The sequence below is a fragment of the Brienomyrus brachyistius genome, unplaced genomic scaffold (genome assembly GCF_023856365.1).
Source record: "Brienomyrus brachyistius isolate T26 unplaced genomic scaffold, BBRACH_0.4 scaffold81, whole genome shotgun sequence".
In the NCBI taxonomy this organism is placed as follows: Eukaryota; Metazoa; Chordata; class Actinopteri; order Osteoglossiformes; family Mormyridae; genus Brienomyrus; species Brienomyrus brachyistius.
The window spans coordinates 136,701-164,553 of record NW_026042356.1 but is presented as its reverse complement, the minus strand read 5'-3'; the positions used below and the strand labels follow the sequence as shown (position 1 = coordinate 164,553).

Below are 27,853 nucleotides of genomic sequence, written 5' to 3'. Positions count from 1 at the left end.
ACAAAACCTTTCATTATCCAGTGATACAAAATCTCAAGGTCTAATAATTCAATTAACTTTCCATTATAAACTTTAATATTTCATTTTTCATTAGAAAGTCTTATGCGACATTATTAGCTTGCCCAAAGATTTAGTGTACTTGGAATATTTTTATGAAGGAGAAATAAGAGTTTTTGAGTATAGCTGAACCTTTCCTGAACCCTGGCCTACATTTTGCCTGTGTTGCCATTTGTTTCTGCTGCAAAAATATCAGCATGTAAATTTGCTCTTGGCAAATATGTTGGTCTGTTATTATTCATTTTGGCCACATATAGATTTAATAACCAAATAAACATTAAATCAGCCATAATGTTTGCTGAAATGATTTCAGGAAGCTTCCACTTTCCTCATACATCTCACCTCACTTCTGCCAGGGGTTTGTGGGCCTTGATTTTCTGTTTACATGGCGAGATCATTTGTTCCTTTGATGGGTATATAACTGAACTGATTGCAGTTCAGCAGTGACATGTTCAGGTGAATAACCGTCTTCTGTTTGTTTATCTTGGCTGTTAGCCATCCAGGAGAAAGTGGCCGGGGAGAGCAGCTCTCAGCCAGCTAGGAAGGAGGCCTCGCTGGAGATGCCCACCGCCATGGAGAGCGAGATGTTACTGGAGGTATGGGGAGCACTGGCTGCTGGGTCTGGGGGTAGGGGTGGCTCCATCAGCAGTGTGAGTGTGGAAAGTCTCTCAGCAGTGTGAGTGTGGTACGTCTCTCTGCAGTGTGAGTGTGGTACGTCTCTCTGCAGTGTGAGTGTGGTAAGTCTCTCTGCAGTGTTAATGTGGTAAGTCTCTCTGCCGTGTGAGTGTGGTACGTCTCTCAGCAGTGTGAGTGTGGTACGTCTCTCTGCAGTATGAGTGCGGTACGTCTCTCTGAAGTGTGAGTGTGGTAAGTCTCTCTGCAGTGTGAATGTGGTAAGTCTCTCTGCAGTGTGAGTGTGGTACGTCTCTCAGCAGTATGAGTGTGAAAAGTCTCTCAGCGGTGTGAGTGTGGTACGTATCTCTGCAGTATGAGTGTGGTAAGTCTCTCTGCAGTGTGAATGTGGTAAGTCTCTCTGCAGTGTGAGTGTGGTACGTCTCTCAGCAGTATGAGTGTGAAAAGTCTCTCAGCGGTGTGAGTGTGGTACGCATCTCTGCAGTGTGAGTGTGGTAAGTCTCTCTGTAGTGTGACTGTGGTAAGTCTCTCTGCAGTGTTAATGTGGTAAGTCTCTCAGCAGTGGTGGTGGAGCTGTCAATGAGGTGCAGGATATGTGGTGTAAAGGATCCCAAAATCATTGTCACAGTGCAGAGACATTCCAAAGAAATTAAACGTTAAATGGTTAGTCCACTGCTAGGAGAAGCAGAAGGTCTGAAAATGACGTGAAGGAGCATGAATTTATACTGACAGCCTCTCATTAATAATACATTAGATTTGGTGATAAATTAAATCCTCAAGACCAGGAGTGTCAAACTCCAGTCCTGGGGGGCCAGAGCCCTGCACAGTTTTTGGTTTCCCCTCATTTAACACACCTGTTTTGTTTTTTTTAACACACCTCCTTGTACTAATTACCACACAGCTTTTGACCTGAATCATTTGTGGTGGAACAGAGAAAGAACTAATCTACAGAGGGCTCCAGCCCCCCTGGACTGGAGTTTGACATCCCTGCTCAAGACCAACAAAGCTCAAATTATTTAAATGATTTAATCCATCACACAGCAGCAGATAGATTCCAGGGTTTGATTAGTGACCAGAGTGAGCCTGGCATTTTGAGAGAATGAGGGTGAGAGAATGTGTGAGAGCGTGTGAGAGTGTGTGAGAGCGCATAAGAGTGTGTATGAGTGAGTGAGTGTTTTTGAGCATGTGAGAGCGCGTGAGAGCATGAAAGAGCATGTGAGAGTGTGTATGAATACGAGCGTGTGAAAGAGCGTGAGAGAGTGTGTGAGAGTGTGAGGGAGTACTGTATGTGAGCGTATGTATGAGTGAGCAAGGTGTGTGAAAGCATGTGAGAGCACATGAGAGTGTGTGAGAGCATGAGAGAGTGTGTGAGAGCGTGAGGGAGTGTGTGAGAGCGTGAGAGAGTGTGTGAGAGCGTGAGAGAGTGTGTGAGAGCGTGAGGGAGTGTGTGAGAGCGTGAGAGAGTGTGTGAGAGCGTGAGAGAGTGTGTGAGAGCGTGAGGGAGTGTGTGAGAGCGTGAGGGAGTGTGTGAGAGCGTGAGAGAGTGTGTGAGAGCGTGAGAGAATGTGTGAGAGCGTGAGAGAGTGTGTGAGAGCGTGAGGGAGTGTGTGAGAGCGTGAGAGAGTGTGTGAGAGCGTGAGAGAGTGTGTGAGAGCGTGAGAGAGTGTGTGAGAGCGTGAGGGAGTGTGTGAGAGCGTGAGAGAATGCATGGCCCCTGAGTTGCTCTTGCTGTATAAACAATAAACAAAAGAGGTCACAGTGACAGTAGAAGGTCGCAGGCCTCAACGCAGCCGCTGCAGCTACTGCAGGCATGTCGTTACTCGGGCCCTGTGCCCATTCATCAGGCTCCCCAGGTCCCAGCAGGTGCAGGGATGCCAGCTTTATGTTATTTGGGTGAAGGCCAAGACACGCGAAGCGTGTGAAAGATGCCGCGAGCGCAGCGGCTTGCCTTTGATGTCTGTGTGATCCTGCCAGGACGCTGAGAAAACAGCGAGGAGGCAGGAAATGCTCAGCAAACCCACATCCTATATTTTACAACCCTTTTTAAAAATTCTAATAATACAGTCAATCTTTTGTCACTTCCCTAACTATGCAAATTAATATTACAAATATAGTTTCAGAAATATGTCTATACTTGTGTGCTTTTATTTAGAATATTTAGCATGCAATTCTGTGCTATATTCTAAAAACATTTTTATATTCCTCACATTGTTTGTATGAAAGTTGAAACAGTATTCTGCAGCTCTTTCTATACACAACACAAATTTAATGATCTGTAGCTGGTTTCGTGTTCCCTGTCAAATAGGACTGTAAAAAAATGGAAAAAATAACAATCCTGCAATGCAAAGCACGATTCGGGGGCATTTCTGTAGGAGGGGGGGGGGGGGGAGCTCAGATACCCTGGGGGCTCAGAGACACTGATTAAGGGCCCTTTCATAAGAACTTATAATAAATAAAAACAGAATGCTACTGCAGCTTCATGCCGTCTATTCAAACAAAACCAATCAGGTTGCAGAAATCCACCCAATCAGGCTGCAGAAAACCACCCAATCAGGCTGCAGAAAACCATCGAATCAGGCTGCAGAAAACCACCCAATCAGGTTGCAGAAAACCACCCAATCAGGTTGCAGAAAGCCACCTTCCGTCAGCTACCTCAAATATTTTGAATTGGCCCCCCTTCCAGCCAGAGAGTGTGTAAGAGCAGGAATAGGCCTAAGACCCGTTAAGTCGTCATGGCCCCAAGGTCTGATGCGTGAAAACGCCCTGTCTCTGAGCGCTCGGCCCTGCCGTCCGGGGGATTCTTTGGCTACCTGATTGGACCTGTGAAACAGCCCCCTCGCCAGACAGGAAACCCCTCTCTTCTGCCTCTCCTGCGTTCCTGTCTTCATGCAGGTCTGCGATTCTCGCAGAGAGAATCTGCCCAGTACTCGCTAGCAGGCAGTACCTTCCGCATAGTCGCTTATGTTTCTGTAAAGTATTCTGTTCATAATTACCATAACTGTGCGATGTGGCCGCATCTTACGAGCCGTTTCACTGATCGCGGTTCTCTTCTCTACCGTCCTGTACTGTGCATGCACAATGTTTTCTGTAACTTTTCCCTAAACAGTTCTATAGTTTTTACATAGAATTTACATTCTATGGGTACAATTCTGTAATCTAGCCATGATTTAGAGTATTGTTGTTGGGAATCGGCGCAAATACTGTAAATAGGCACTTTGATATCGAATTTACTGATCATAGGTTATTGTTGACACACCACAGCACACAGTGCACAACAATGAAATGTGTCCTCTGCATTTAACCCCTATGTGACATCATGACACAGCAGGGGGCAGCTAATTCAGCACCCAGGGAGCAGTGCTTGGGGGCGGCACCTTGCTCAGGGTACCTCAGTGGTGTCTTGCTGGTCGGGGATTCGAACCTGCAGTCTTTCAATTACAAGTGTGCGTCCCTAACCATTAAGCCAGCACTGCCCACGAGGGTCCTGAACGTACGCGTGGTCGGCTGTGGGAGCCACTCTGCTGTTTGTGTCGGCGTGTAACATGGAGCCCCACCTTTGCGGCTGTCTCTTACAGTCCTTGCCTGGATTTGCGCTGGTGGTGAGCACCGACGGCATCATCTTCTACGCCTCACCCACCATAGCGAAGTGCCTGGGCTTCCATCAGGTACGTCTCGGTCACACGACCTCAGGCTCAGCGGGGCGAGGTAGCCGCCCCCGTTTGTCATCCTATCCGTATTAAAGTGCTATACTGTTTAAGCTTTATTCCCAGTAATGGTCTGGCTAGTGATAAACATTAATCGCATGATATTCATAATATCATAAATATTACAAGTTTCATTCTGCATATAAAAAATGTACATTGAGTCCAATAAGGGTGATGTTTTATTTTCAAACATATGATCGCAAATAATTCCGCGAATTACTGTAAAATCTGACATGTTCATTACTGTAGCGTGAGAATGATCATTAAAACAACCCCCGCCGATGTGCTGAGTGTCGGATTCGGCCCCCACCGAGCACGACAGCCCCGGTCTGGTCGACACAGTCCGGGTTTACAGCTGAGCTTTCATTGTGTCGCTTGCTCCCATACTGATGTCATTAATCAGTACAAAACAATATGTATGAACCACAGAGGTATTTTGTTGTTCTTCATGCCTTTGAAGTGTCTCACAGCTTCTCCACGTTTTCCTTCCCAATGGTCCCCTAAGGCTGTAGAGAGCATTTCCTCTCTGGGGCGAATTGCTGTTCAGTCCGCATGTTTTCTGTTTCTGACTACGCTCTCTGTGGCCACGTGAGCTGAGAGCTGCGTCTGTAATCTCAGGACTGCTTGTGTTATGCTAAGTACCGTCCACCTTTCTGTCACATGATCTTTGCAGTCACATGGTCTTTCGGTCACATGGTCTCTGTGAACAGCCATTGGGGATAACCTGAATGCAAAGGCACATCTTAGACAAACTCAGGTGACGGTGTCATTGTCCTTGAAGTCAGGGGCACCATTAAGGGGGAGGAAGTTAGGAGCTTTCCGGGGACCCTGAGTGACATAATGGAGCGTAATTGCATTGGCTGGGTAGGAGGCCCAATAGGAAACACTTTCTAGGGCTCAAAATGATGGAATCACTGAAGGTTAAATCCATAATGCGCTTTGCTGCACGTTTAAAATATCTGATTAATTAATTGTTTTTCAGAATTAATCGTGTAATTTTCTGATGGTTGATTCATATCTTTCAGAGCAAAGTGGATAAGAAATAAAAAAAAAAAAAGATATTTAATGCAACAAAGATCAGATGGCCCTTTCTTTGATGTTAATATGTCCAGCGAGATCCTTGAGGGCGACACACTGTCATTTTCCCAGCCGATGGCAGCTTGAGTTATCTTACTAGGGATATGGCTGTGGGACCCAAAGTCTCTCAGGTGGGAAACTGGAGAAACTGGACATTTCCCAGAGCAGCCAATCAGAAGTGTGGAGCTGGAAAGGGGGGGGGAGGTTACAAATACAGGGAAAAGAGCTGGCCAGTCAGATGCTGCCAGATGCTGACGCCTCGTTTCTTGGTTAGACTGACGTCATGCACCAGAGTGTCTTCGATTACATCCACCTGGAGGACCGGAGGGAGCTGAGGCGACAGCTGCACTGGGCCATGAAGCCTTCACTGCAGGGCGGCCCGGAGACACAGCCGGCAGCGGGGGCAGGTGGGCGCCTATATTTTTATGTGTGTGTGTGTATATTTATGTGTGTGTCTATTTCTGTGTGTGTATATATATATTTCTATGTTTGTGTGTGTGTGTGTGTATATATATTTCTATGTTTGTGTATGTCTGTATTTAATTGTTTGTGTGTGTGTGTATATATATATATTTCTATGTTTGTCTGTGTTTGTATTTAATTGTGTGTGTGTGTATATATATTTATATATTTGTGTGTGTGTGTTTAATTGTGTGTGTGTGTATATATATATTTATATATTTGTGTGTGTATATATATTTATATATTTGTGTGTGTGTGTGTTTAATTGTGTGTGTGTATATATATATTTATATATTTGTGTGTGTGTGTATATATTTATATATTTGTGTGTGTGTGTGTTTAATTGTGTGTGTGTATATATATTTATATATTTGTGTGTGTGTGTGTGTTTAATTGTGTGTTTGTGTATATGTATATTTATATATGTGTGTGTGTGTGTATATATATATTTATATATTTGTGTGTGTGTGTGTGTATATATATTTATATATTCGTGTGTGTGTGTTTAATTATGTGTGTGTGTATATATATATATTTATATATTTGTGTGTGTGTGTGTGTTTAATTGTGTGTTTGTGTATATATAATTATATATGTGTGTGTGTGTGTGTGTGTGTATGTGTGCGTACACAGGTGAAGACTTCGTACTCGGCTCCCTCTTCGGCTCCCAGGATTCCGACGTCATCCCCCCCGAGTTCCAGGCTTTCCTGCAGCGCTGTTTTGCCATGCGGATGCGGTGCCTGCTGGACAGCACATCTGGCTTCCTGGTGAGTAGGGGGCGGGGCACAGGGAGGCTCCTCCCATCTGACCACCCAACAGTGACAGCGAATCAGTGACGGCTTTGGCTCAAAGTGCTTTGTATCTATTAGATCACAAATTGTTAAGTAAGCTGCTTAAATTCTTCAGAATGTTCTTAATTAAGTAAAACAAGATATTTCAGCTGCTCCTGCTTTTGTTGAAGCCCATAATGACACTGATGGAAAGTGCAAACTGATTCATGTTGTTTCATAAACAAGCCACATGAGGGCGTCCCTGCTGTGAGGCAGCTTTTAAAAACCCCTAAGGTCATGGAATCTTGTGAGGAACCTTCAAAGCGACATCATTAAAGCCTGCTGGTGCACATAAGCAGAGACTCTCCTATCTGTGCCCAGGACAGCCTTCCTATACAAAGAACTGGAGCAATATAGATGATAAATGAATGAATGAACTGAAATTAAATGAAAAGGGGGTGGTGCAATGGTTAGCATTGTCTCACACCTCTGGGACCCGGGTTCGAGTCCCCACCATGGCTCCATGTGTGAGGAGTTTGCATGTTCTCCCCATGTCATCGTGGGGTTTCGTCTGGGTATTCTGGGTTCCCCTACAGTCCAAAAACATGTTGAAGCTGATTGGAATTACCACACTGCCTGTAGGTCTGCATGTGTGTGTGTGACCGGTGTGTGAGTGAATGGTGTGTGAGTGACTGGTGTGTGAGTGAATGGTGTGTGAGTATACGGTGTGTGCGTGAATGGTGTGTGTGTGACCGGTGTGTGAGTGAATGGTGTGTGAGTGAATTGAGTGTGTGTGACCGGTGTGTGAGTGTATGGTGTGTGAGTGAATTGAGTGTGTGTGACCGGTGTGTGATTGGCCGGTGTGTGTGAGTGTGTGTGACCGGTGTGTGAGTGGATTGAGTGCGTGTGACCGGTGTGTGATTGGCCGGTGTGTGATTGGCCGATGTGTGATTGGCCGGTGTGTGTGAGTGAATTGAGTGCGTGTGACCGGTGTGTGATTGGCTGGTGTGTGATTGGCCGGTTTGTGATTGGCCGTTGTGTGATTGGCCGGTGTGTGATTGGCCGGTTTGTGATTGGCCGGTGTGTGATTGGCCGGTGTGTGATTGGCCGGTTTGTGATTGGCCGGTGTGTGATTGGCCGGTGTGTGATTGGCCGGTGTGTGCTGCTTCCAGGCGACGCAGTTCCAGGGCCGCCTGAAGCCCCTCCAGGGGCAAAAGCGGAAGACGGCCTTGGGCTCCCCCCTGCCCCCCCAGCTGGCTCTCTTCTGCATGGTCACGCCCTTGCAGTTGCCTCCCATTGCTGGGGTCAAGTCCCGGGGGACCGTGGTGAGGAGCAAACTCAGGAGTTCAGCTCTGTCTGTTCTGGAACACAGGTGAGCACCCCCTGTGGACAGTGACTGGTACTGCATATACACTATACATGGGTTACTGTGGGTGATGTCCATGGTCTGAATGACTTGGTGTATGATAACTCTTGGTATGTCTCCTACAGTGAGAAAAGGCTTCTAGGTACTGGGGATAAGGTGTTCAGTGAGGATACACAGCTTGTAAACCACACCCCCTGGACACCTCCATCAAGGAACGAGGGCCTTTATGTCAGTGGGGAGCCCTTGAAATTTTGCAGACCTGCTGTGGATGTACAGAAAGCTCTTAGACATGAGAGCATGTGGAGAGCACACACATCTTCAGGGGCACTCATGCTGGGCCAGAACTGCAACCACCTTGCAAACAGGCCCGGCAAAGTCGGCCATTACGGAAAGGGCTGGTCCTACCAGGATGATGCCCAGCTGGCCACAGTCTACAATAATATACAGACCACAGAGCAGGAGAGCTTCTGCCCAGGTGGTATTAAGGAGGAGAGCGGCCTGAGCCTGCAAGGCGAGGGTCACAGCAGCCGAATACTCCAGGACATGCCCATCAAGGTGGAGCCGGACTCGGACTCGGACAACGGCTGTGATATCTATGGGATGCCCCCCGGTCGGACATGGATAAACAAGGGGCTCTCGGAGCAGAACTGTGAGATAGGTTATGGGCTGGACCTTCCGGTCAAGAGAGAGTATAGCTGCTGTGTGTACACTCCCTGCCAGACGGCTAGAGACAGTTCCGGTGCTCCGTGTGACGGATTATACCAAGTATCAAAGGGGGGGCACGGGCCGGAGAAGTATCCTTCAGCAAAGGTGCCCCAGTTCAGTGTGCAGTGCTTTTCATACCCAGACGGCCAGGCCAGGAATGGCATGGAGAGTCACCTGTACGGCAATCTGTCAGTGGAAGACAGAGACTACGTAGAGCATGAATACAAGTCTACGTGCAGGAGTCACGGTGTGCTCCACGCCATCAAGTGCGAGCCTGCCGACTCCCCGCCTTGGCATGACAGCCATCAGCATTTTGGCCAAGTGTTCCCACTGCGAAATGGTGTCCCAGATATGTTTATGAATGCAGTGGCCAACAAGTCAAACCCATATGTGTACATGCAATAGGTATAGCTCACTTTTCCATTTAAACTTTACAGAAATAGCATATAGTGTGCTATTTACACTCCGTGATGAACTAGTATCCTGGGTGTCCCGTCCTTCACGTCCTGGAATTCCTGGAATAATACCCAGACTCACTGTGACTCTACACACAAATGAGAGCACCCCCCTTTGCCCTTACAAGTGCCCTTTTTCGATAACCGATGATCAGGCAAAATTTACAGAGGGGGCCCCCCACCTTTGATCGCAAAAATGTACCTAGGGGGAGTTTCAGCACCCGCCCCTGTCTGTGTATATCACTGCTTAACACTGTTTTAGATCAATTCCCTGTTATTTTGTTGTGTTAGTCAGTAAGTTGCACACAGGGTAAAAATGAGCACAATGCAGTGCAAGGAGACAGAGAGAGACAGACAGAGAGTGGGAGGGAGAAAGAGAGAGACAGAGAGTGGGAGGGAGAAAGAGAGAGACAGACAAAGAGTGGGAGGGAGAAAGAGAGACACAGAGAGTGGGAGGGAGACAGAGAGAGAGAGAGACAGAGAGTGGGACGGAGACAGAGAGACAAAAAGAGAGTGGGAGGGAGACAGAGAGAGACAGAGAGAGAGTGGGAGGGAGACAGAGAGAGACAGAGAGTGGGAGGGAGAAAGAGAGACAGACAGAGAGTGGGAGGGAGACAGAGAGAGAGAGAAAGAGTGGGAGACAGAGAGAGACAGACAGAGAGTGGGAGGGAGACAGAGAGAGAGACAGACAGAGAGTGGGAGGGAGACAGACAGACAGAGAGTGGGACGGAGAGAGAGAGAGAGAGAGAGAAAGAGTGGGAGACAGAGAGAGAGAGAGAGAGAGAGAGAGAGAGGCTTGTGGTGGTCAGATAAGGACCGTATTCTTCAAGCCAAATGAAATGTGGTTTATTAAAAGACATTATGCCCTGATATTTACCTTTTTAAATTTCAAAGAAAAATAAAAAACATATTTTACATAAATGTTAAAAATAATACCTCCTTCTGATATACGTCCTTCAGGATTCACCAAGTAATGAGGACGAGCTTATTCCCATTACTGATACTGGTTTTGGAAGATGGAGACCAGTACCCGCTCAGAGGGAAACGAAAGATGTCCATATGAAGGAATCGACGGACAGCGCCCTGTATGACTGTGTGACACGGGGAGTCAGCGCAGCAGAGTCGGGCGTCACTGCATAGCCGTCACTGGCCACTGGATGTGCCTTAATACTTTGGAAACAGATTGTGAAAAAATGTACTGGAATAAAATAAATATGTTAGTGCTTAATTTGACTGTCTGTGTGAGGAATAGTATGACAGAGGGGGTGTGAAATGCTCTATACCGTATGGATCTGATTCAGTGTTGCCAGATCATTACTGGTGTGAATTTTTAAGCCATGCTTGAGAGTTAGCATCTGAAATTGAAGTCGATCTTTTGTGTATTACAGCCAGATGTCTTTGCACTTTCAACTTTTGTCATTGCCTTTATTTAAAGGTTGACTAATGTCCATTTGGTATTCTTTGTAGGCAGTAAAGTCATGTAGAAAGTATAATATATATCTACATTGTCATATTTATTGTCACCAAGAGCAGAACTGCAAGTGTAAATGGACGGCTTTAAGGAAATGTGCTTTGGTTTATTTTCTATAGTACATAAGAAAGCATCAGCAGGAAAAGCTCACTGGCTCTTGGCTGATTTTGTAGCTGCAAAGCAGCTAATGTCTATTGCAGCATTTTCTCTACATTTTTGTGTGTATTTTCGTAAATTTGGGGTATTAATAAAAATACAAACTTTCCTTAGATATGTCATTTTTCCTTTACGTCTGTGTGTTTACATGTGCAGGATGGGGCCAAATCATGGCCCCTGCTCACCAGCTTGTGCTCCTTAGGGTCCTGGTGGTCAGCCTGTGCTCTGCAGGGCCCTGGTGGTCAGCCTGTGCTCCGTTGGGTCCTGGTGGTCAGCCAGTGCTCCTTAGGGTCCTGGTGGTCAGCCAATGCCCTGCAGGGCCCTGGTGGTCAGCCTGTGCTCCGCATAGCCTTGGTGGTCAGCCTGTGCTCCGTTGGGTCCTGGTGGTCAGCCAGTGCTCCGCAGCGTCTTGGTGGTCAGCCTGTGCTCCTTAGGGCCCTGGAGATCAGCCTGTGCTCTTTAGGGCCCTGGTGGTCAGCCTGTGCTCCTTAGGGTCCTGGTGGTCAGCCTGTGCTCCATAGGGTCCTGGTGGTCAGCCAGTGCTCCCTAGGTCCATGGTGATCAGCCAGTGCTCTGCAGGGCCCTGGTGGTCAGCCTGTGCTCCTTAGGGTCCTGGTGGTCAGCCAGTGCTCTGTAGGGCCCTGGTGGTCAGCCTGTGCTCCCTAGGTCCATGGTGGTCAGCCTGCGCTCCTTAGGGTCCTGGTGGTCAGCCAGTGCTCTGCAGGGCCCTGGTGGTCAGCCTGTGCTCCGTAGGGTCCTGGTGGTCAGCCAGTGCTCCGCAGCGTCTTGGTGGTCAGCCTGTGCTCCTTAGGGCCCTGGAGATCAGCCTGTGCTCTTTAGGGCCCTGGTGGTCAGCCTGTGCTCCTTAGGGTCCTGGTGGTCAGCCTGTGCTCCATAGGGTCCTGGTGGTCAGCCAGTGCTCCCTAGGTCCATGGTGGTCAGCCAGTGCTCTGCAGGGCCCTGGTGGTCAGCCTGTGCTCCCTAGGTCCATGGTGGTCAGCCTGTACTCCTTAGGGTCCTGGTGGTCAGCCTGTGCTCTGCAGGGCCCTGGTGGTCAGCCTGTGCTCCGTAGGGTCCTGGTGGTCAGCCAGTGCTCTGCAGGGCCCTGGTGGTCAGCCTGCGCAGCGTCTAAAATCTAATTTTATCCTGTTGCTATTCTTCTTTAATCACATTTGCATTTATATGGATTTAAAAATAATAATATCTGAAAAAACTATTATACATGAAGCCTAGATAGGTTTAGGAGGGCGTTTCAAACTGGTAGCCCTTGGTATGGCTCAGTGCCCGTGAAGTAGCTCTCAGTTTCAGAAAGGTTGGTGACCCCCGTTTTAGACTAATGATTCTTTCTATATTAATACTAATAAACATTTCAGCTCTAATGAAAACATCGTGCATCGTGAGAGCAGGACACGCAATTTAATGCTCTACTTCTAGACTAATTGACATATCTGAATTTTAAACTTTTACGATGTCGTTTTTTATATATACTGTTACAGTAGCCTTTATTTAACGTGCGCATGCGGGTGATGTAAAAACTACAAATCCCATAATGCAGCCGCTCTGATCAGCCTGCAGCGGTCAGCTGCTGCCGCTTTCGGGCGCTGCAGAAGACATCAACCACCGGGAACGGCTTCTCTCCTTTATTACATAATACGTAACTGTTCCCCCAATGTTTTCAGTGAATTGCTGATAAACTCGGATTATTTTGCACAGGTAAGATTATAATATTGTTTTTTTATTAAGGTTTCTTGTCTGTCTTAAGGGAAAACGCATTGCTGCCTGTAACGAGGCCCTATTTTTATTATGCTGTGACTGTTAAATTTAGTGTTTTTGTAATTAAGTAGCCACCAGTGACGGTGCATGTAATAGTATTAATCAGCTGTTTACATAATGATAATGCGGTATGCCATACGCTAGATAAGCGGTAACTGCGGAAACTATACAGAGAAACCGTAACCGCGACTGTATGCGGCGTGAGACAATGCGGTTTGAATACGTCGTTTTTTTTGTCGGCTGGTTTTATGGGTATAAAAAATAGTTTTCGCGTCTGTGGCTAAATCGAGTCGGCGAGGTGGCACGTAGGTCTCGGTCAGCATCGGAGATTATGTAGGTCAGTGAAGCTGGAAATAGGCGCGGGGCAGAAACCGCTATGCGCCGTGATGTCACCGGGATTGGCACCGGCGCGTGGGTACAGTGTCCGCTAGGCCGTGTGACGTCACAGGGATCGGCCCCGGCGCGTGGGTCCAGTGTCCGCGCGATGCGGCGAACGCATCTCCAGTTTGGGTTGTTCCAGCTCTCATTTAAAATGACTAAATGAATCATTCAGTCATTCCACGCTGTCACATCAAGACCTGAAGTAATGAGCTTTCATTTGTTTGCTTTAATTACTAGCAAGCAAATTTGGCCGTTTAAACACAATTTTGCCAAATTTGATTGCAGTCCTTGACGGTAATTCAACCATAAGAGTTACCTTTGTCCCTTATATTACATTAACCGTTTGGATGTGTGTAATAAAATAAAACGAGCTCTGATTAATTTTAACGAATAAAGCTGGCAGTTATGTAAATGGTCTCCTTTAACGTTAGTAATAACTGTCAGTAAAATAAACGCCTTGAACTTAACTCTTAAAACATAATTTGGACTCTTAAAAACCCTTTTTAAAATTGAACTGTTTTGGTTATCTATCTTATTGAATGATTCTGCAGCATTACTGAAGAGGATGGATATCCTGACCTTTAGTCGGTTGGTATGTTTCTGTGAGCCCCCCCCCCCCCCCCCCGTACTTGCCTGGCATGCCCCCAGGGGGCAGGGGACCTCAGGTATGACACCACTGGTCTACCTGATATCCTTACTTAGCATATAAACCATGTTCGTGATCATAATCTCCTTATTTTGATTTGGGATCTTAAGGAGCACAGCCTCAGTTCGTCTTGGGTCTTCTTGTTGATTTCAGCTCGCTGTCGCCATGGAGGAGACTGACCGTGAGGCTGTTGCCACGGCGGTACAGAGAGTTGCCGGCATGCTGCAACGCTCAGATCAGCTGGACAAAGTGGAGCAGTACAGGAGGCGGGAGGCCAGGAAGAAGGCGTCAGTGGAGGCCAGGCTGAAGGTAGGCGGGGCTCAGCCCTCCTTCACGTCGCCTCCTAGCACTGACCCGGGGCTCAGTCCTCATTCAGGTCGCCGCCTCGCACTGACCCGGGGCTCGGCCCTCATTCACGTCCCCGCCTCGCACTGACCCGGGGCTCTGCCCTCATTCACGTCGCCGCCTCGCACTGACCCGGGGCTCGGCCCTCATTCACGTCGCCGCCTCGCACTGACCCGGGGCTCGGCCCTCATTCACGTCCCCGCCTCGCACTGACCCGGGGCTCTGCCCTCATTCACGTCGCCGCCTCGCACTGACCCGGGGCTCGGCCCTCATTCACGTCGCCGCCTCGCACTGACCCGGGGCTCTGCCCTCATTCACGTCGCCGCCTCGCACTGACCCGGGGCTCGGCCCTCATTCACGTCCCAGCCTCGCACTGACCCGGGGCTCGGCCCTCATTCACGTCCCAGCCTCGCACTGACCCGGGGCTCGGCCCTCATTCACGTCCCAGCCTCGCACTGACCCGGGGCTCGGCCCTCATTCACGTCCCAGCCTCGCACTGACCCGGGGCTCGGCCCTCATTCACGTCCCAGCCTCGCACTGACCCGGGGCTCGGCCCTCATTCACGTCCCAGCCTCGCACTGACCCGGGGCTCGGCCCTCATTCACGTCCCAGCCTCGCACTGACCCGGGGCTCGGCCCTCATTCACGTCCCAGCCTCGCACTGACCCGGGGCTCGGCCCTCATTCACGTCCCAGCCTCGCACTGACCCGGGGCTCTGCCCTCATTCACGTCGCCGCCTCGCACTGACCCGGGGCTCGGCCCTCATTCACGTCGCCGCTTCGCACTGACCCGGGGCTCTGCCCTCATTCACGTCCCAGCCTCGCACTGACCCGGGGCTCTGCCCTCATTCACGTCCCAGCCTCGCACTGACCCGGGGCTCGGCCCTCATTCACGTCGCCGCCTGGCACTGACCCGGGGCTCGGCCCTCATTCACGTCGCCGCCTCGCACTGACCCGGGGCTCGGCCCTCATTCACGTCCCCGCCTCGCACTGACCCGGGGCTCGGCCCTCATTCACGTCCCCGCCTCGCACTGACCCGGGGCTCGGCCCTCATTCACGTCCCAGCCTCGCACTGACCCGGGGCTCGGCCCTCATTCACGTCCCAGCCTAGCACTGACCCGGGGCTCTGCCCTCATTCACGTCGCCGCCTCGCACTGACCCGGGGCTCGGCCCTCATTCACGTCGCCGCCTCGCACTGACCCGGGGCTCGGCCCTCATTCACGTCCCAGCCTCGCACTGACCCGGGGCTCGGCCCTCATTCACGTCGCCGCCTCGCACTGACCCGGGGCTCTGCCCTCATTCACGTCCCAGCCTCGCACTGACCCGGGGCTCGGCCCTCATTCACGTCGCCTCCTGGCACTGACCCGGGGCTCGGCCCTCATTCACGTCGCCGCCTCGCACTGACCCGGGGCTCGGCCCTCATTCACGTCGCCGCCTCGCACTGACCCGGGGCTCGGCCCTCATTCACGTCCCCGCCTCGCACTGACCCGGGGCTCGGCCCTCATTCACGTCGCCGCCTCGCACTGACCCGGGGCTCGGCCCTCATTCACGTCTCCGCCTCGCACTGACCCGGGGCTCGGCCCTCATTCACGTCGCCGCCTCGCACTGACCCGGGGCTCGGCCCTCATTCACGTCGCCGCCTCGCACTGACCCGGGGCTCGGCCCTCATTCACGTCCCCGCCTCGCACTGACCCGGGGCTCGGCCCTCATTCACGTCGCCGCCTCGCACTGACCCGGGGCTCGGCCCTCATTCACGTCCCCGCCTCGCACTGACCCGGGGCTCGGCCCTCATTCACGTCCCAGCCTCGCACTGACCTGGGGCTCTGCCCTCATTCACGTCGCCGCCTCGCACTGACCCGGGGCTCTGCCCTCATTCACGTCGCCGCCTGGCACTGACCCGGGGCTCAGCTCTCATTCACGTCGCCCTTGCCCTAGTTTAGGCTGCACCCTGGAATACTTTCCCCATTATGTCATTTGCATTGCATCATTTTGCCTCCATGTATAATTTTCAGTTTTATCCTTTTGCTGCAACTTTTGAATTATATCCCAAATACCACAAAATAAATTTGATTTAAAAAAATTTAAGTAAGCAATGTGAATTCTGAAAACATCAGAATCAGGTTTATTGGCCAAGTGTGAGTGTGGCACACAGAAGGAATTTGATTGCGGCGGTTGGACATTACAGACAGACATAAACAAATGTACAGGAAGTGCAAACAATATACAAAGTGCAAAGTGTATGGGTGTCTTAGATTCAGTTCAGTGGTGTGTTGTGTGGAGCAGGGAAGCAGGTGCAGGTTGATGTTTCAGGTCAGATGTGGCAGTAATGTTGCATGTGTCCTGTGAGCCCAGCCCCGCTGTCTTCCTCAGCACACAAAATGCTCGGTTTAGCGTGATGGATCTTGTAAGACTTCCAGGACTGTTGCGGTCTGGTCCCCATTGCCGCGCGTGACAGGGGCCCTTTGTGCTGTCCCACTCCCAGCTGCTGGGTGTGTCACTCACTCGCGTTGAGAACAGAGTGTGATACACGCGGCCCTGAACCTTGTTATTCTCTTGACTGCAGTGTGGGCTCTAATTCTTTTACTGCAGATCACCCCCTGGGCTCGACTGCAGTGTGCACTGTACTCTCATTTATTGTCTTTTGCCTGCGAATTCCTGTGAAGTACCTCTGTTATTGGCCATTATATTTGGGCTCACTAATCCAGTTTGGCAGTGGCAGTTTGTTACAGTTCAGCACTTCAGAGCTGCGAAGTCAGTCCTGAATATTTTTGAGTCACAGTTAAAAATTTTGCTGTTGTGCATCTTTTCGTTGCTTTAGATTAAGAAACAGGAGAAACTGCAATAAACCAAGGCTCCTGTGATCCCTGCGTAAGAACAAGCAACAAGAAAATAGTAATAGTTATGATAATAGTAATAATTCCACCCGATCTACATTGCACCCGAGCCCCACGGCTCCCCCTCACAGGACGGCGGACCCATGTTATGTTTTCGGGCTACGCCCGGCTGGGTCCCATGGGTGGAGGCCCAGCCTCCTGGCGCTCGTCCTCGAGCCCCCACCCCAAGCCTGGCTCCAGGGTGGGGCCCCAGTCTCCCCAATCCGGTTGGGGTAACATTGTCCCTTGTTTTCATGTTGTTCTTCATGGGGGTGCTCGGAATCACACTTTGGTCTTTGGCGAGCGGCCAGACTATCTGCCTTGGGAGATACCCTACCAGGGGCACATACGCCCGACGGCTTAACTCCTAGGATCACGGGGCACGCATACCCCTCCACCACTATCAGGTGGCGATTCACTGAGGGGGCTGCTTATCCCTGCAGAGATTGCTGCCCCTGCAAACCAACCCTAGATAAGTGGCAGAAAATGGATGGATGGAATATTAATAATAATAATAAGTGTAATTCATAATTGATAAATCCATTGACTTTCATAGAAGATAAGTATAGGGAGATTCTATGGCCTCCACAATACACCTACTCCGGTAAATCAGCACAATCCTCCAATCTTAAACTAATCTGTCTGTCCAGCTTTACTGTATGTATTTAATCCTGTTGTTTGAGCTGATCGCGATTATTCTGTATAATGGCCAGAATTAACTCCATTCATCCGTATAAAAACTGCTGGATGAAACACAAATGCTATATTTCTGTCACTGTTTCCACAGATCGGGAATAGATCAGGTAGGCTGTACGGATCGGGTAGCGACATGTACCGCCTGCCGTATTTGTACGTACCTTGCATGCTTTACAACGGTCCCTGATTTTTACCACTTTCTTTTACAACATTTTGTTTCTTTGACAAGTTACCTGGCTAAGCAAGAAATCCTGCTTCGTGATACGGACGCCAGTTCATGCTGGACGATAAAACTACCACTGTAGTTTGCTGTAAATACAGACAATATGGTTTGCCGTAAAATGGCAGGATGAACCGTTCGGGGCAGTGGCAGAATGCGGTTTTCATGTGCTTGAGCATTCTGCACATGTGCAATGCTGCGGGTGTAAATCAGGCAGAGGACACAGATCCGGCTGACAGCACCGACTGTGTATCTCCAGGTCTTTACCTAATTTTTTTTGTTATTTATCAAATCTGCCCTGTACAATTTTTGTACACAAAGCTTAAAACGCCAATGCAGATTTTTACTTGTATATTCCAGTATTTAATGGCAATAGTTTCTTTATAAGGTGTATGTATATGTATTATTAAACTCATTTGAGGCTAACCCTGTAATAGTATTTATTATAAAATGAAAAAAGTCAATTTGTTAATCGCAGTTATTTGCATGACCACAAATAGTCATCAACTAAAATTAAATTATCGCGATATCCCTCTCTTTATCTAAACACTGAATATGTTCCTGAGAATGCATTGACGGCCCGGTTCCTTATCCATCAGTAATGAAGGCTCAGCGGTAGCATTTCCTGGTCATATGACACTGACACCATGGCTGACCTCCCTTAGGATGGCAGTGAGTGAGAGCAGACTGCACTGGTTATAGGGACAAAGTGATCGCAGAGATCTGGGCTTGTGCATTTCCGCATTCTCAGAGCAGGATCTCGTCCCCGTTCCTCCTCCGTCAGGCGGCCATCCAGTCCCAGCTGGACGGGGTCCGCACAGGGCTCCTCCAGCTCCACAACGCCCTGAACGAAGTCAAAGCCATCCAGGGCTCCCTGGCTGACGTCAGCAAGGACTGGAGACAAAGCATCAACACCATCGAGAACCTGAAGGACGTGAAGGAGGCGGTGGTGCAGCACAGCCAGCTGGCGTCTGCTGTGGAGAACCTGAAGAACATCTTCTCAGGTGGCGCGCTGGGCCGGTCTCTGTGGGGCGGGTTCCATGACAGCACACCTTAAACTCACTCACAGAAGGTCTCGTGATCTTTGGTTGCACTGTGGCGCAGAAACACTGGGGTCTGCAGACGTAAGTTAATGGTCTTTGCCACTTAATGCCTTTAAGACCTGAGCTGTTGCTATGAGAAAAACACTGAAGCAGCCTTGATGTTTGGATGTTAATTACAGTAAGTTCTCATAAAGCAGCCCAGTGCTAAGGTCCCCATTTACCTGCAATGTGGCTGTTAGTTTCTAGCAACACTACAGTGACAGGGAACAATCCGTGGTTAATTTTACAGAAATGATTTGTAATGTTTCTAAATTCTAACTACAGCTTATTTCGCAGCCATTGGAGTGTAATCACAGTATGAAACCCACCTTTGCTGAGTTTGATTGAGGAGCTGCTGACCGCTACTGCAGCTCTGCTCACACAAGCTGTTTTTTTTCCGATTACCGAAATTTTGTAAATTCTCTATCCATTACATCATGGGTTCCCAAACCTTTCAGCTCACGACCCTGAAAATGACAGTGCCAGAGACCCCTGACCCCCACTTTGCTCCGTGACAGATTGGGGGAAAGGGGTCCTCCTTGGTAAATTTATCACAGTTGGCTGGTTGCATTGCAGTTACGATTAAAATTTGAATTATTTTCCATGTTTTAATATTTTCTAAACATACTCTGGAAATCATCTCCCAATGGGAAACCCCGTGTTTGACTGTGTGACTGTGTAAGTTTACCGCTTCCCTGGACGTACATCTGCAGTGGATGTGTCCGCAGTGTGGACATTTCACGGAGGGCAATCCCACTCAAACACTTGCTAGCCCCCAAACTGCCACCTGCACAAAGAATGGCGCGACGGACGGGCCCTCCCGCCGTAAGGGCCGGGCGACGGACGGGCCCTCCCGCCGTAAGGGCCGGGCGACGGACGGGCCCTCCCGCCGTAAGGGCCGGGCGACGGACGAGCCAGGCGATGGACGGGCCAGGCGACAGATGCTCCCCCACCTTAATCTTTCTCCCTGATGCTCGTTTTGAGTTTCCTTCTCCCTGCCTTTTCTGCTTCCTTCTCTGGTTCCTCTGGCTCTTTCAGCTGCTTGCATCAGCCCCGTTCTTGCGCCCACTCGCCTTTTGCGAGGGTGTAAGTGAGCCGACCGGCTTGACGGTGCCCCCGCTGCCTCAAGCGATGCACATTCAGAATGTTCTGCTGTTGCTGCTTTGAGAAACTCTTGGTGGGGCACCAATGCTTTATTGTAAACATTACGTGACCGTTTTGCCTAAGGAAGCGGCGGGTTCATTGTAATTATTTTACGGCTTAATTCGACTCCTGAAATAAATCACCAGTAGATGTCGGAATGAGCCTGGCAGCTGCAATTGTTTATCCTGCTGTGGAGGAAGGAGCGGACCACCCTGTCCGGGACCGGCGAGCAAATCCTCAGCAAGAAAATGGCGACCAGTGGGGTCCGAATCGCTGAATTAAGTAACGGCACAGGCTTGATATCTGGGTTTCCTGTGCTCCGGTTAAGCAAAAGGAAAATACGTCACCCCAGAAAGCAGGGACTTAGGTGATGTGCCCTTGATGCGCTCCGGAATCCGCTCGCGGTCGTGATGGGCCACAAAATGCCCTGAAGGGGTTTGGGCAGGCTCTGCCGGGCTCCCCTCTGTGCTGCCTTCATCCACGGCTCGTCCTGCTGCAGATTAGGGGTGCTGAGCTGCAGCCCTCCTCACACCTGGAGATGTAACCCCAGGTGTGGCTGGTCGTTGGCTTCGATTAAGTATTTACTGAGATGTGTCGAGTGACAGGTGTGGACCAGCAGGTGTTGAGATCCAGAGTTCACTGCTTCGATCCCCTTTTCTGCACAGGCTTGAGATCTTGCATGTGATGTGAAAGACAGAGCTTCCAGAATGCTCTTGTTGACCCTTCTCCTCACCCCTCTCCTGCAGTGCCCGAGATTGTGCAGGAGACCCAGGAGCTGATCGAGCAGGCCCAGCTGCTGCAGGCCCACCGCAGGCTCATGGACCTGGAGTGCTCTCGCGATGACCTCATGTACGAGCAGTACCGCGTGGACAGCAAGAACGTGCACGACATGAACCTGATCCGCGGCTACTTTGACGAGGTGCAGGTGCTCTCTGAGGAGCTGGGCAAGCAGCTGTGGATGGTGTTGCAGCGCGCCATGGTGACGGTGAGGCGCGACCCCACCATGCTGGTGTCGGCTGTGCGCATCATCGAGCGCGAGGAGAAGGTGGACCGCCGCATGCTGGACCGCGAGCGGCAGACCGGCTTCCTGCCCCCGGGGAGGCCCAAACGCTGGAAGGAGCGCATGTTCGCGGTGTTGGAGGGCACGGTGGGCGTGCGCATCGAGAGCACGCAGGCCGAGACCCGCGAGCTGGACAAGATGTGGCTGGTGCGGCTGCTGGAGATCACACGCAAATACGTGCTGGATGACCTGCTGGTGGTGAAGAACCTGATGGTGCAGTGCTTCCCTCCGCATTACAACACCTTCCGCGTCTTCTTCGACCTGTACCACCGCGCCGTCTCGGTGAGGGTGCAGGAGCTGGCCGCCGAGGAGCTGGAGGCCAATGAGATTGTCACTCTGCTCACCTGGGTGCTCAACACGTACAGCAGGTATTTGGGTTCCGCCCCGCCTGATCCCTGCCGCTGCTGACGTAGGTCTTCACTAGTTTGCTGAAGTAGGTCTTTACTAGTTACATTCAGTCCTTTTTGCTTGCTTCATAGAAATAAACCCACCAAAGCAGTCTGCAGGTATTTAAATATGTATTTTATGTATGAATATTAAGCAGAAGAACAGCCTTGTGAATGTTGTCACGTGACTCAGGAAGTGTGTCAGGGGCTCTCACGCTGATCTGCGTGGAGTTATGCTTGATGGGAATGGTGGCGGTGGGCGGCTGCAGGTCGGGCGCCCAAGGCGGCTCTCTCTCTTCAGAGTGATGAGCGTCCGCCTCATTCTCGCCTTGTGCTGCTGGTCTAGGTGACCCCTCTTAGTTTTTTCAGATGAGCCTCTTTTCTGCAGATCTGTTTGTCTGCATTAAAAGTTTACTTGTAGGACATTAAACGTAATTCAGTGATTGTAGCACTTAACCATGGAGTACTGGGGGATCAGTGCAGTAAATCCAAGCTTAGGACGGCGTGATCCTGACACCTGACTCTGAATGGAATAGAAAGCCCACGGCCAGGCATGGCCGCCGTCTTCCTCAGTGGCTGTCCTGGGTCCCCGATTGTCCTTTGGGCCTTGAACACCCTGTTTTTGCAGCGACGAAATGATGGGCGACCCTGAACTGGCCACCGAGTGCGACATCAACCAGTTGGAGCCCTTGCTGACTCAGGATGTCGTGGACGAGCTCCTCAGCAAGTACATCCAGACCATCACCGTGAGTCCAAGTTCCCCGTGTGTCAGCATGACCAGTGGAGGTCAGATTCATTCAGGCTTGGTGTGGCTTCCTAATGTCCTGATCATAGACATTTAATCTGTGGAATGTCGCTGATCTGAGGCCTCTGGTGATTGGCTGATATTTCCATAAGACTCTAGTCCGGAATTAGGTCTACGTGTACAACTGTGCGTTACCATCACTTTGGCTCTGAGCGTCTGTCTGTCTGTCTGCCGTCCCAGTCGAACATCACAGGCTGGCTTCGCAAAGCCCTGGAGACCGACAGGAAAGACTGGCAGAAGGACACGGAACCCGAAGCCGACCAGGACGGCTACTATCAGACCTCGCTCCCTGCCATCGTCTTCCAGGTACGGCGCCGCCTCGCCGGCGGGTGCCAGAGCGTCGGACCCAAACCTGGCGCTGAAGCTTACGCAGGCCCTCTGTGTCCCCATAGATGTTCGAGCAGAACCTGCAGGTGGCAGCCCAAATAAACAAGACGTTCAAGGAGCAGGTGCTGCATCTGTGTCTGAAGCAGATGGGCTCCTTCCTCCTAAGGTGAGGGGGCCTGGGGGGGGGGTAGCGTTAAGGGGGTCACGCTTCAGCTGGGGCTGCCAGCTTAACACCACACACAGGCTACCGCTAAAATGCCCGTTATCTCTATCTTACCCATATGTGCTTATATAGTGCAACCTGTGTAACCTATTTGGTCATGCTTTACATTAACAGCACCTTCATAATACCTCTTATAATGCATTCATAGAACATTCATAAGCAGACTGCAAGTACACCATCCTATAACATCCTAATTACTGTAACAGCTGTAATGTGCATTATTAACAAACATTATTGGATTATAATGTTATCATATAATGTTGCCTATTAATGTGTATTAAACTGAACATTCTATTAATGTATTATAAAGACATTATGAAGGTGCAGTTGATGTAAAGCGTCACGCTTTACTTTCGCCTATACAGAGATTACCTGGCTTATTCCGTACAGCCCTGACTCAGTAATTGTCCTTGCAGACAGTCCTGGTTAGTGGACATTAAGTTCCGTTGATATGGACTCGTTTAGGTACCAAGAAGAAGCAGTGGCCTATAAGAACGACCACCTGAAGGATCGGCAGCAGCCGCAGTGTTACGTTCAGTACATGATCGCCGTCATCAACAACTGCCAGACGTTCAAGTAAGTCGGGGGCTGGCAGGTTCTGCGTGAGGGACGGGGGCTGCTGAGGTGTGTCCGCCTCCAGGAGGCTCCTTATATGCGTGTGCATTTAACTGATGCATCTCGGGTACATTTTCGATGCTTTTTCGTAATATGGTGAGTTTCTGAGTATTAATGAGAAACTTTCTGTCTCTCCGCCAGGGAGTCAATTAATAGCTTAAAGAAGAAGTACACCCTTAAAACGGAGCCGACGCAGCACGACGCCGCCATCGAGGGGACGCTGAGCGAGGTGGCCAGGGAGGGCTGCCAGTTCCTGCTGGATGAGGTCTTCCTGGACTTAGAGGTAGGAATGCTGGCAGACGGCGGTCACCCGGACCGTATGGGCCTGTAGCGTTTCCGTGTTATGAGAGTTGTGAGCTGGGAGCAAGAGGAGAGTTGTTGCCATGGTTCCCCATGGGTGTGGCCACAGAGGGTGTGTTGCCGTGTGGGTGTGGCCACAGAGGGTGTGTTGCCGTGTGGGTGTGGCCACAGGGGGGCATTTCTGAGATATTGAGTCTGAGATGCCCGGAGACCATGCCAGCGCCCTGTGACACTGTCAGTGTGACTGTCCTGCATTTCCATCAGATAGGAAATGCAGAGAATCCCATAAATCGAGGTTAAAATCCCATTGAAGGCAACAGTATTGAGCTTAAGGTACTTTAATACGTTATGAAGTATTAGGGTGAAGCACAAAATCGAATGGAATATAAAATGGTGCAATAAGGGTGCAATAAGTTTAATATTCACAGAACAGGAATCTTTAATCTGCAGTGTGACTTTTTAATGCGTTTTTCAAGGTCACTGAGCAGCTTTTATGAATTTCCTCCCTATTACACCCTCACTGTAACGTTCTACTTCCAGAGGTGTCGCTGTTCATGTTACACGTTAACTAAGGGCTAAATTAATAGTCTGAGGAACGTTTGAGGAATTCCAAAAGTGGGAACTTCTGTCTGAGATGTGATAGGTAATCATTCCAAAGTGCTGTATGCCCTGGCCAGGCTCAGACCCAGACCCAGGCTCCAGAACCCGCTTGTCTGTGGAGCAGACCCTGGCTGCAGAACCCGCTTGTCTGTGGAGCAGACCCTGGCTCCTTTTATCTTCTGTCATCCAGGCCTAGCACTTTGGTTGCTCATGGACCTTTGCCTCTTCCTAGCACCACCTCAGCGAGCTCCTGACCAGGAAGTGGCTGGGTGGCTCTCATGCCGTGGACACCATCTGTGTCACCTTGGAGGACTACTTCAATGACTTCTCCAAGATCAAGAAGCCCTACAGCCAGGTAGGTTGCGCCCGACGCGGGCTTCTGCACGAGGCTTCTTTGGGGCGCCATGCCCAAATGACGAGAACTCTGCATCGGATGGTTCCCCCATGAGATGTCTCCAAGGATGGTGTCCTGTGCATGCTGTCCTGCAGGACATGACGAGGGAGGCGCATCGCAGGGTGGTGCAGGAGTACCTCAAGGCCGTGCTGCAGAAGCGCGTCACCTTCAAGAACGCAGACGAGCGGCGGGAGGGCGCCGAGCGCATGATCAAGGAGGCGGAGCAGTTCAAGTCCCTCTTCAGGAAGCTCTCCGCTGCAAGTAGCCCCGCCTTCATCACATGCCCTTAACCTGGAATCTCACCATCGTCTTCATCATGTCTGTGTCAGGTTCACAGAGCTCTCCTGCGGGACCATGTGTGTGCGCTCATTGCTTGCTTTTGTTTTGTCTTTACCTCTAATAGCTGCCTCACAGATGTGTGTCCTTGGCGTAATTGTTCAGTGGCAGGGCCTGCCACAGCGCCCCCACCTGGCCTGTTTGCAGACTTACCTGCAGCTTTTTCGTTTGCGAGTCCCTGCAGCCACTAGGTGGCTTGTTTCCACCAAAAGAGAGGCACTAAGCCAAGGCGCCAAATCTGGACCTCGATTCCAAATCCAGACCTTCTTTTCAGTTCTTACAGGTAGTTTAATGATTACTGATTCTGATTGGCCAGGGGCCTGACAGCTGGCTCACAGGTAAAGGAAGGCTGGAGACTCGGCAGGGCTCGGACCTTGAGGACCGTGATTTGAGTAGCCCAGCACTGAAAGCTCTGCTGATATATTTCAGGGCTCGGACCTTGAGGACCGTGATTTGAGTAGCCCAGCACTGAAAGCTCTCCTGATATATTTCAGGGCTCGGACCTTGAGGACCGTGATTTGAGTAGCCCAGCACTGAAAGCTCTGCTGATATATTTCAGGGCTCGGACCTTGAGGACCGTGATTTGAGTAGCCCAGCACTGAAAGCTCTGCTGATATATTTCAGGGCTCGGACCTTGAGGACCATGATTTGAGTAGCCCAGCACTGAAAGCTCTCCTGATACATTTCAGGGCTCGGACCTTGAGGACCGTGATTTGAGTAGCCCAGCACTGAAAGCTCTCCTGATATATTTCAGGGCTCGGACCTTGAGGACCGTGATTTGAGTAGCCCAGCACTGAAAGCTCTTCTGATATATTTCAGGGCTCGGACCTTGAGGACCGTGATTTGAGTAGCCCAGCACTGAAAGCTCTGCTGATATATTTCAGGGCTCGGACCTTGAGGACCGTGATTTGAGTAGCCCAGCACTGAAAGCTCTCCTGATATATTTCAGGGCTCGGACCTTGAGGACCGTGATTTGAGTAGCCCAGCACTGAAAGCTCTGCTGATATATTTCAGGGCTCGGACCTTGAGGACCGTGATTTGAGTAGCCCAGCACTGAAAGCTCTGCTGATATATTTCAGGGCTCGGACCTTGAGAACCGTGATTTGAGTAGCCCAGCACTGAAAGCTCTGCTGATATATTTCAGGGCTCGGACCTTGAGAACCGTCATTTGAGTAGCCCAGCACTGAAAGCTCTGCTGATATATTTCAGGGCTCGGACCTTGAGGACCGTGATTTGAGTAGCCCAGCACTAAAAGCTCTGCTGATATATTTCAGGGCTCGGACCTTGAGGACCGTGATTTGAGTAGCCCAGCACTGAAAGCTCTCCTGATACATTTCAGGGGGAGGACACCGACCGTCTCTGTGACAGCATAGCCGCCATCGCCGAGGTCTTCAAGCTGACGGACCCCTCCCTTCTCTGCCTAGAGGTCTCCACCCTGGTCTCCAAGTACCCTGACATCAGGTGAGACTCCCCCTCCCCGAAGCGATCAAGACTTTGACGTTTGCCCCATTGCATGATGGGTAAAACGATTCCCCGAGCAGCTTCTGATGGTCCGCGCTCCCGCAGGGACGAGCACGTGGTGGCCCTGCTGGCCGTGCGGGGGGACGCCAGCCGGGACATGAGGCAGACCATAATCGAGACGCTGACCCAGAGCAAGTCCTCGCTGCCGGCCACCGCGCAGCCCATCTTCAAGGACATCACCGTGTCCTCCATCACCTCCATGGCCGTGCCCAAGCTGCTGAAGTAGATGCGGGTGCAGGACTGCGTCTGGTGTCTGCATGGACGTGCCCTCCGTAAGAGTGGGTGTCTCACGAGGGAGCAGCTGAGCGACGATCTGCAGGAGGGTCTGATACCCGGGTGGCATGACGTAGCGATAAGTCAAAGCGAACCATCTGAAGGACAGAGACCCTCCGTGTTTGGAGCCGTGCTGATCTGCCTGAGAGTGGGCAGTTAACTCTGGGCAGTGGGTCTAACAGCTTCGGAAAGTATTTAATCTTTTATTAAAACTAAAACAGTTTGTCATCTACTTGCTTCCTGTGTCCAGAGGTGTGTAGTTCATGTGGAGAGAGTAGAAGTCCAGACCAAGATTTTGTTTCAACCAACCAGTTCATTACTCTCTGACTGCGACTATACTCAACTGGTTGGTTGAAATAAAATGGATTTCTTGGTCTGGATTTGCACTCACTGGACCTGAACTACCTAGTTTGGCCAGAGGATTGTTGTTGTTGTTGTGAATATTTAATAAAATAATACTTGTCAGTATAGAATGGTGTGTGAAATAGATGGTAATCATTCTTAGATTTCCTGTGCTCTGTAACATACGCATTCGGAGATGTAGCTCCCATCCTGCAGCATTAAAAGGCTGCATGTTGCTTTGTCTTGTGTGGGTTCACAGGATTGACGTTCCTCCAGGATGACTGTGGCATCGTCCATATTTGTCAGGTTGCCTGTGATTTATACCAAGATAAAGCCCAGTGGTGTGCAGCTGATTGTAGAGCCGCAATCTAGCCGGCATGCAGCTGACAATGGCAGCTCCATCGGCCCCAGTGGCCAGGTGGGGGCGCTGTGGCAGTACCGACAGCTGTAGCAAGGCAGCTGTCGGGCGCTGAGTTGCGTGACCTCTGCTAATTGTTGTTGTTATTCTGGTACCATTTGGTCTAACATGGGAAGTGACTCAGACAGCAGCCACTGATACTGCTTTCAAGCTGCGAATCAATGATACTCTCCGTTCTACTCTTGGCAGTTTGCTTGGAAATAGGACCTACTGCTTTTTTTGTGTTAATAATGGAATGGA

The 27,853-nt window shown here is 50.4% G+C and overlaps 2 protein-coding genes and 1 long non-coding RNA gene across 6 annotated transcripts in view; 2 read left to right on the top strand and 1 right to left on the bottom strand.

Annotated features, from left to right (window-relative positions):
• Window positions 1-10,935, top strand: part of LOC125726966 (uncharacterized) — a 50,240-nt gene extending 39,305 nt beyond the window's left edge. The window contains exons 4-10 of the mRNA XM_049003504.1: window positions 553-653; window positions 4,266-4,355; window positions 5,746-5,878; window positions 6,567-6,700; window positions 7,876-8,075; window positions 8,195-9,179; window positions 10,190-10,935. Coding sequence (XP_048859461.1) covers window positions 553-653; window positions 4,266-4,355; window positions 5,746-5,878; window positions 6,567-6,700; window positions 7,876-8,075; window positions 8,195-9,179 — 1,643 coding nt within the window. The 3' untranslated portion in view covers window positions 10,190-10,935. The remainder of the gene's footprint in view (window positions 1-552; window positions 654-4,265; window positions 4,356-5,745; window positions 5,879-6,566; window positions 6,701-7,875; window positions 8,076-8,194; window positions 9,180-10,189) is intronic.
• Window positions 10,936-12,410: 1,475 nt separating this feature from the next.
• LOC125726953 (exocyst complex component 3-like) lies at window positions 12,411-27,326 on the top strand. 2 transcript variants are annotated; one of them, XM_049003442.1, is made up of 13 exons: window positions 12,411-12,569; window positions 13,810-13,965; window positions 18,573-18,792; window positions 20,760-21,441; window positions 22,088-22,205; window positions 22,445-22,570; window positions 22,657-22,757; window positions 23,280-23,390; window positions 23,571-23,712; window positions 24,562-24,684; window positions 24,819-24,980; window positions 26,399-26,520; window positions 26,626-27,326. In XM_049003442.1, the coding sequence occupies exons 2-13, from the start codon at window positions 13,822-13,824 to the stop codon at window positions 26,804-26,806; spliced, it is 2,232 nt and encodes a 743-aa protein (XP_048859399.1). In that variant the 5' UTR covers window positions 12,411-12,569; window positions 13,810-13,821; the 3' UTR covers window positions 26,807-27,326. The 2 variants fall into 2 exon arrangements, with proteins under 2 accessions (XP_048859399.1, XP_048859400.1); XM_049003443.1 differs by lacking the exons at window positions 12,411-12,569; window positions 18,573-18,792 and having other exon boundaries at window positions 13,826-13,965.
• LOC125726954 (uncharacterized) lies at window positions 25,433-26,409 on the bottom strand. Of its 3 annotated transcripts, XR_007388476.1 has the most exons (6): window positions 26,278-26,362; window positions 26,148-26,212; window positions 25,888-26,017; window positions 25,758-25,822; window positions 25,563-25,692; window positions 25,433-25,497 (listed from the first exon to the last, which is right to left on the bottom strand). It is a non-coding gene; the product is annotated as an uncharacterized LOC125726954 (long non-coding RNA). The 3 variants fall into 3 exon arrangements; XR_007388475.1 differs by lacking the exon at window positions 26,148-26,212 and having other exon boundaries at window positions 25,953-26,147; window positions 26,343-26,409; XR_007388474.1 differs by lacking the exon at window positions 26,148-26,212 and having other exon boundaries at window positions 25,953-26,147; window positions 26,278-26,306.
• Window positions 27,327-27,853: the final 527 nt, after the last annotated feature.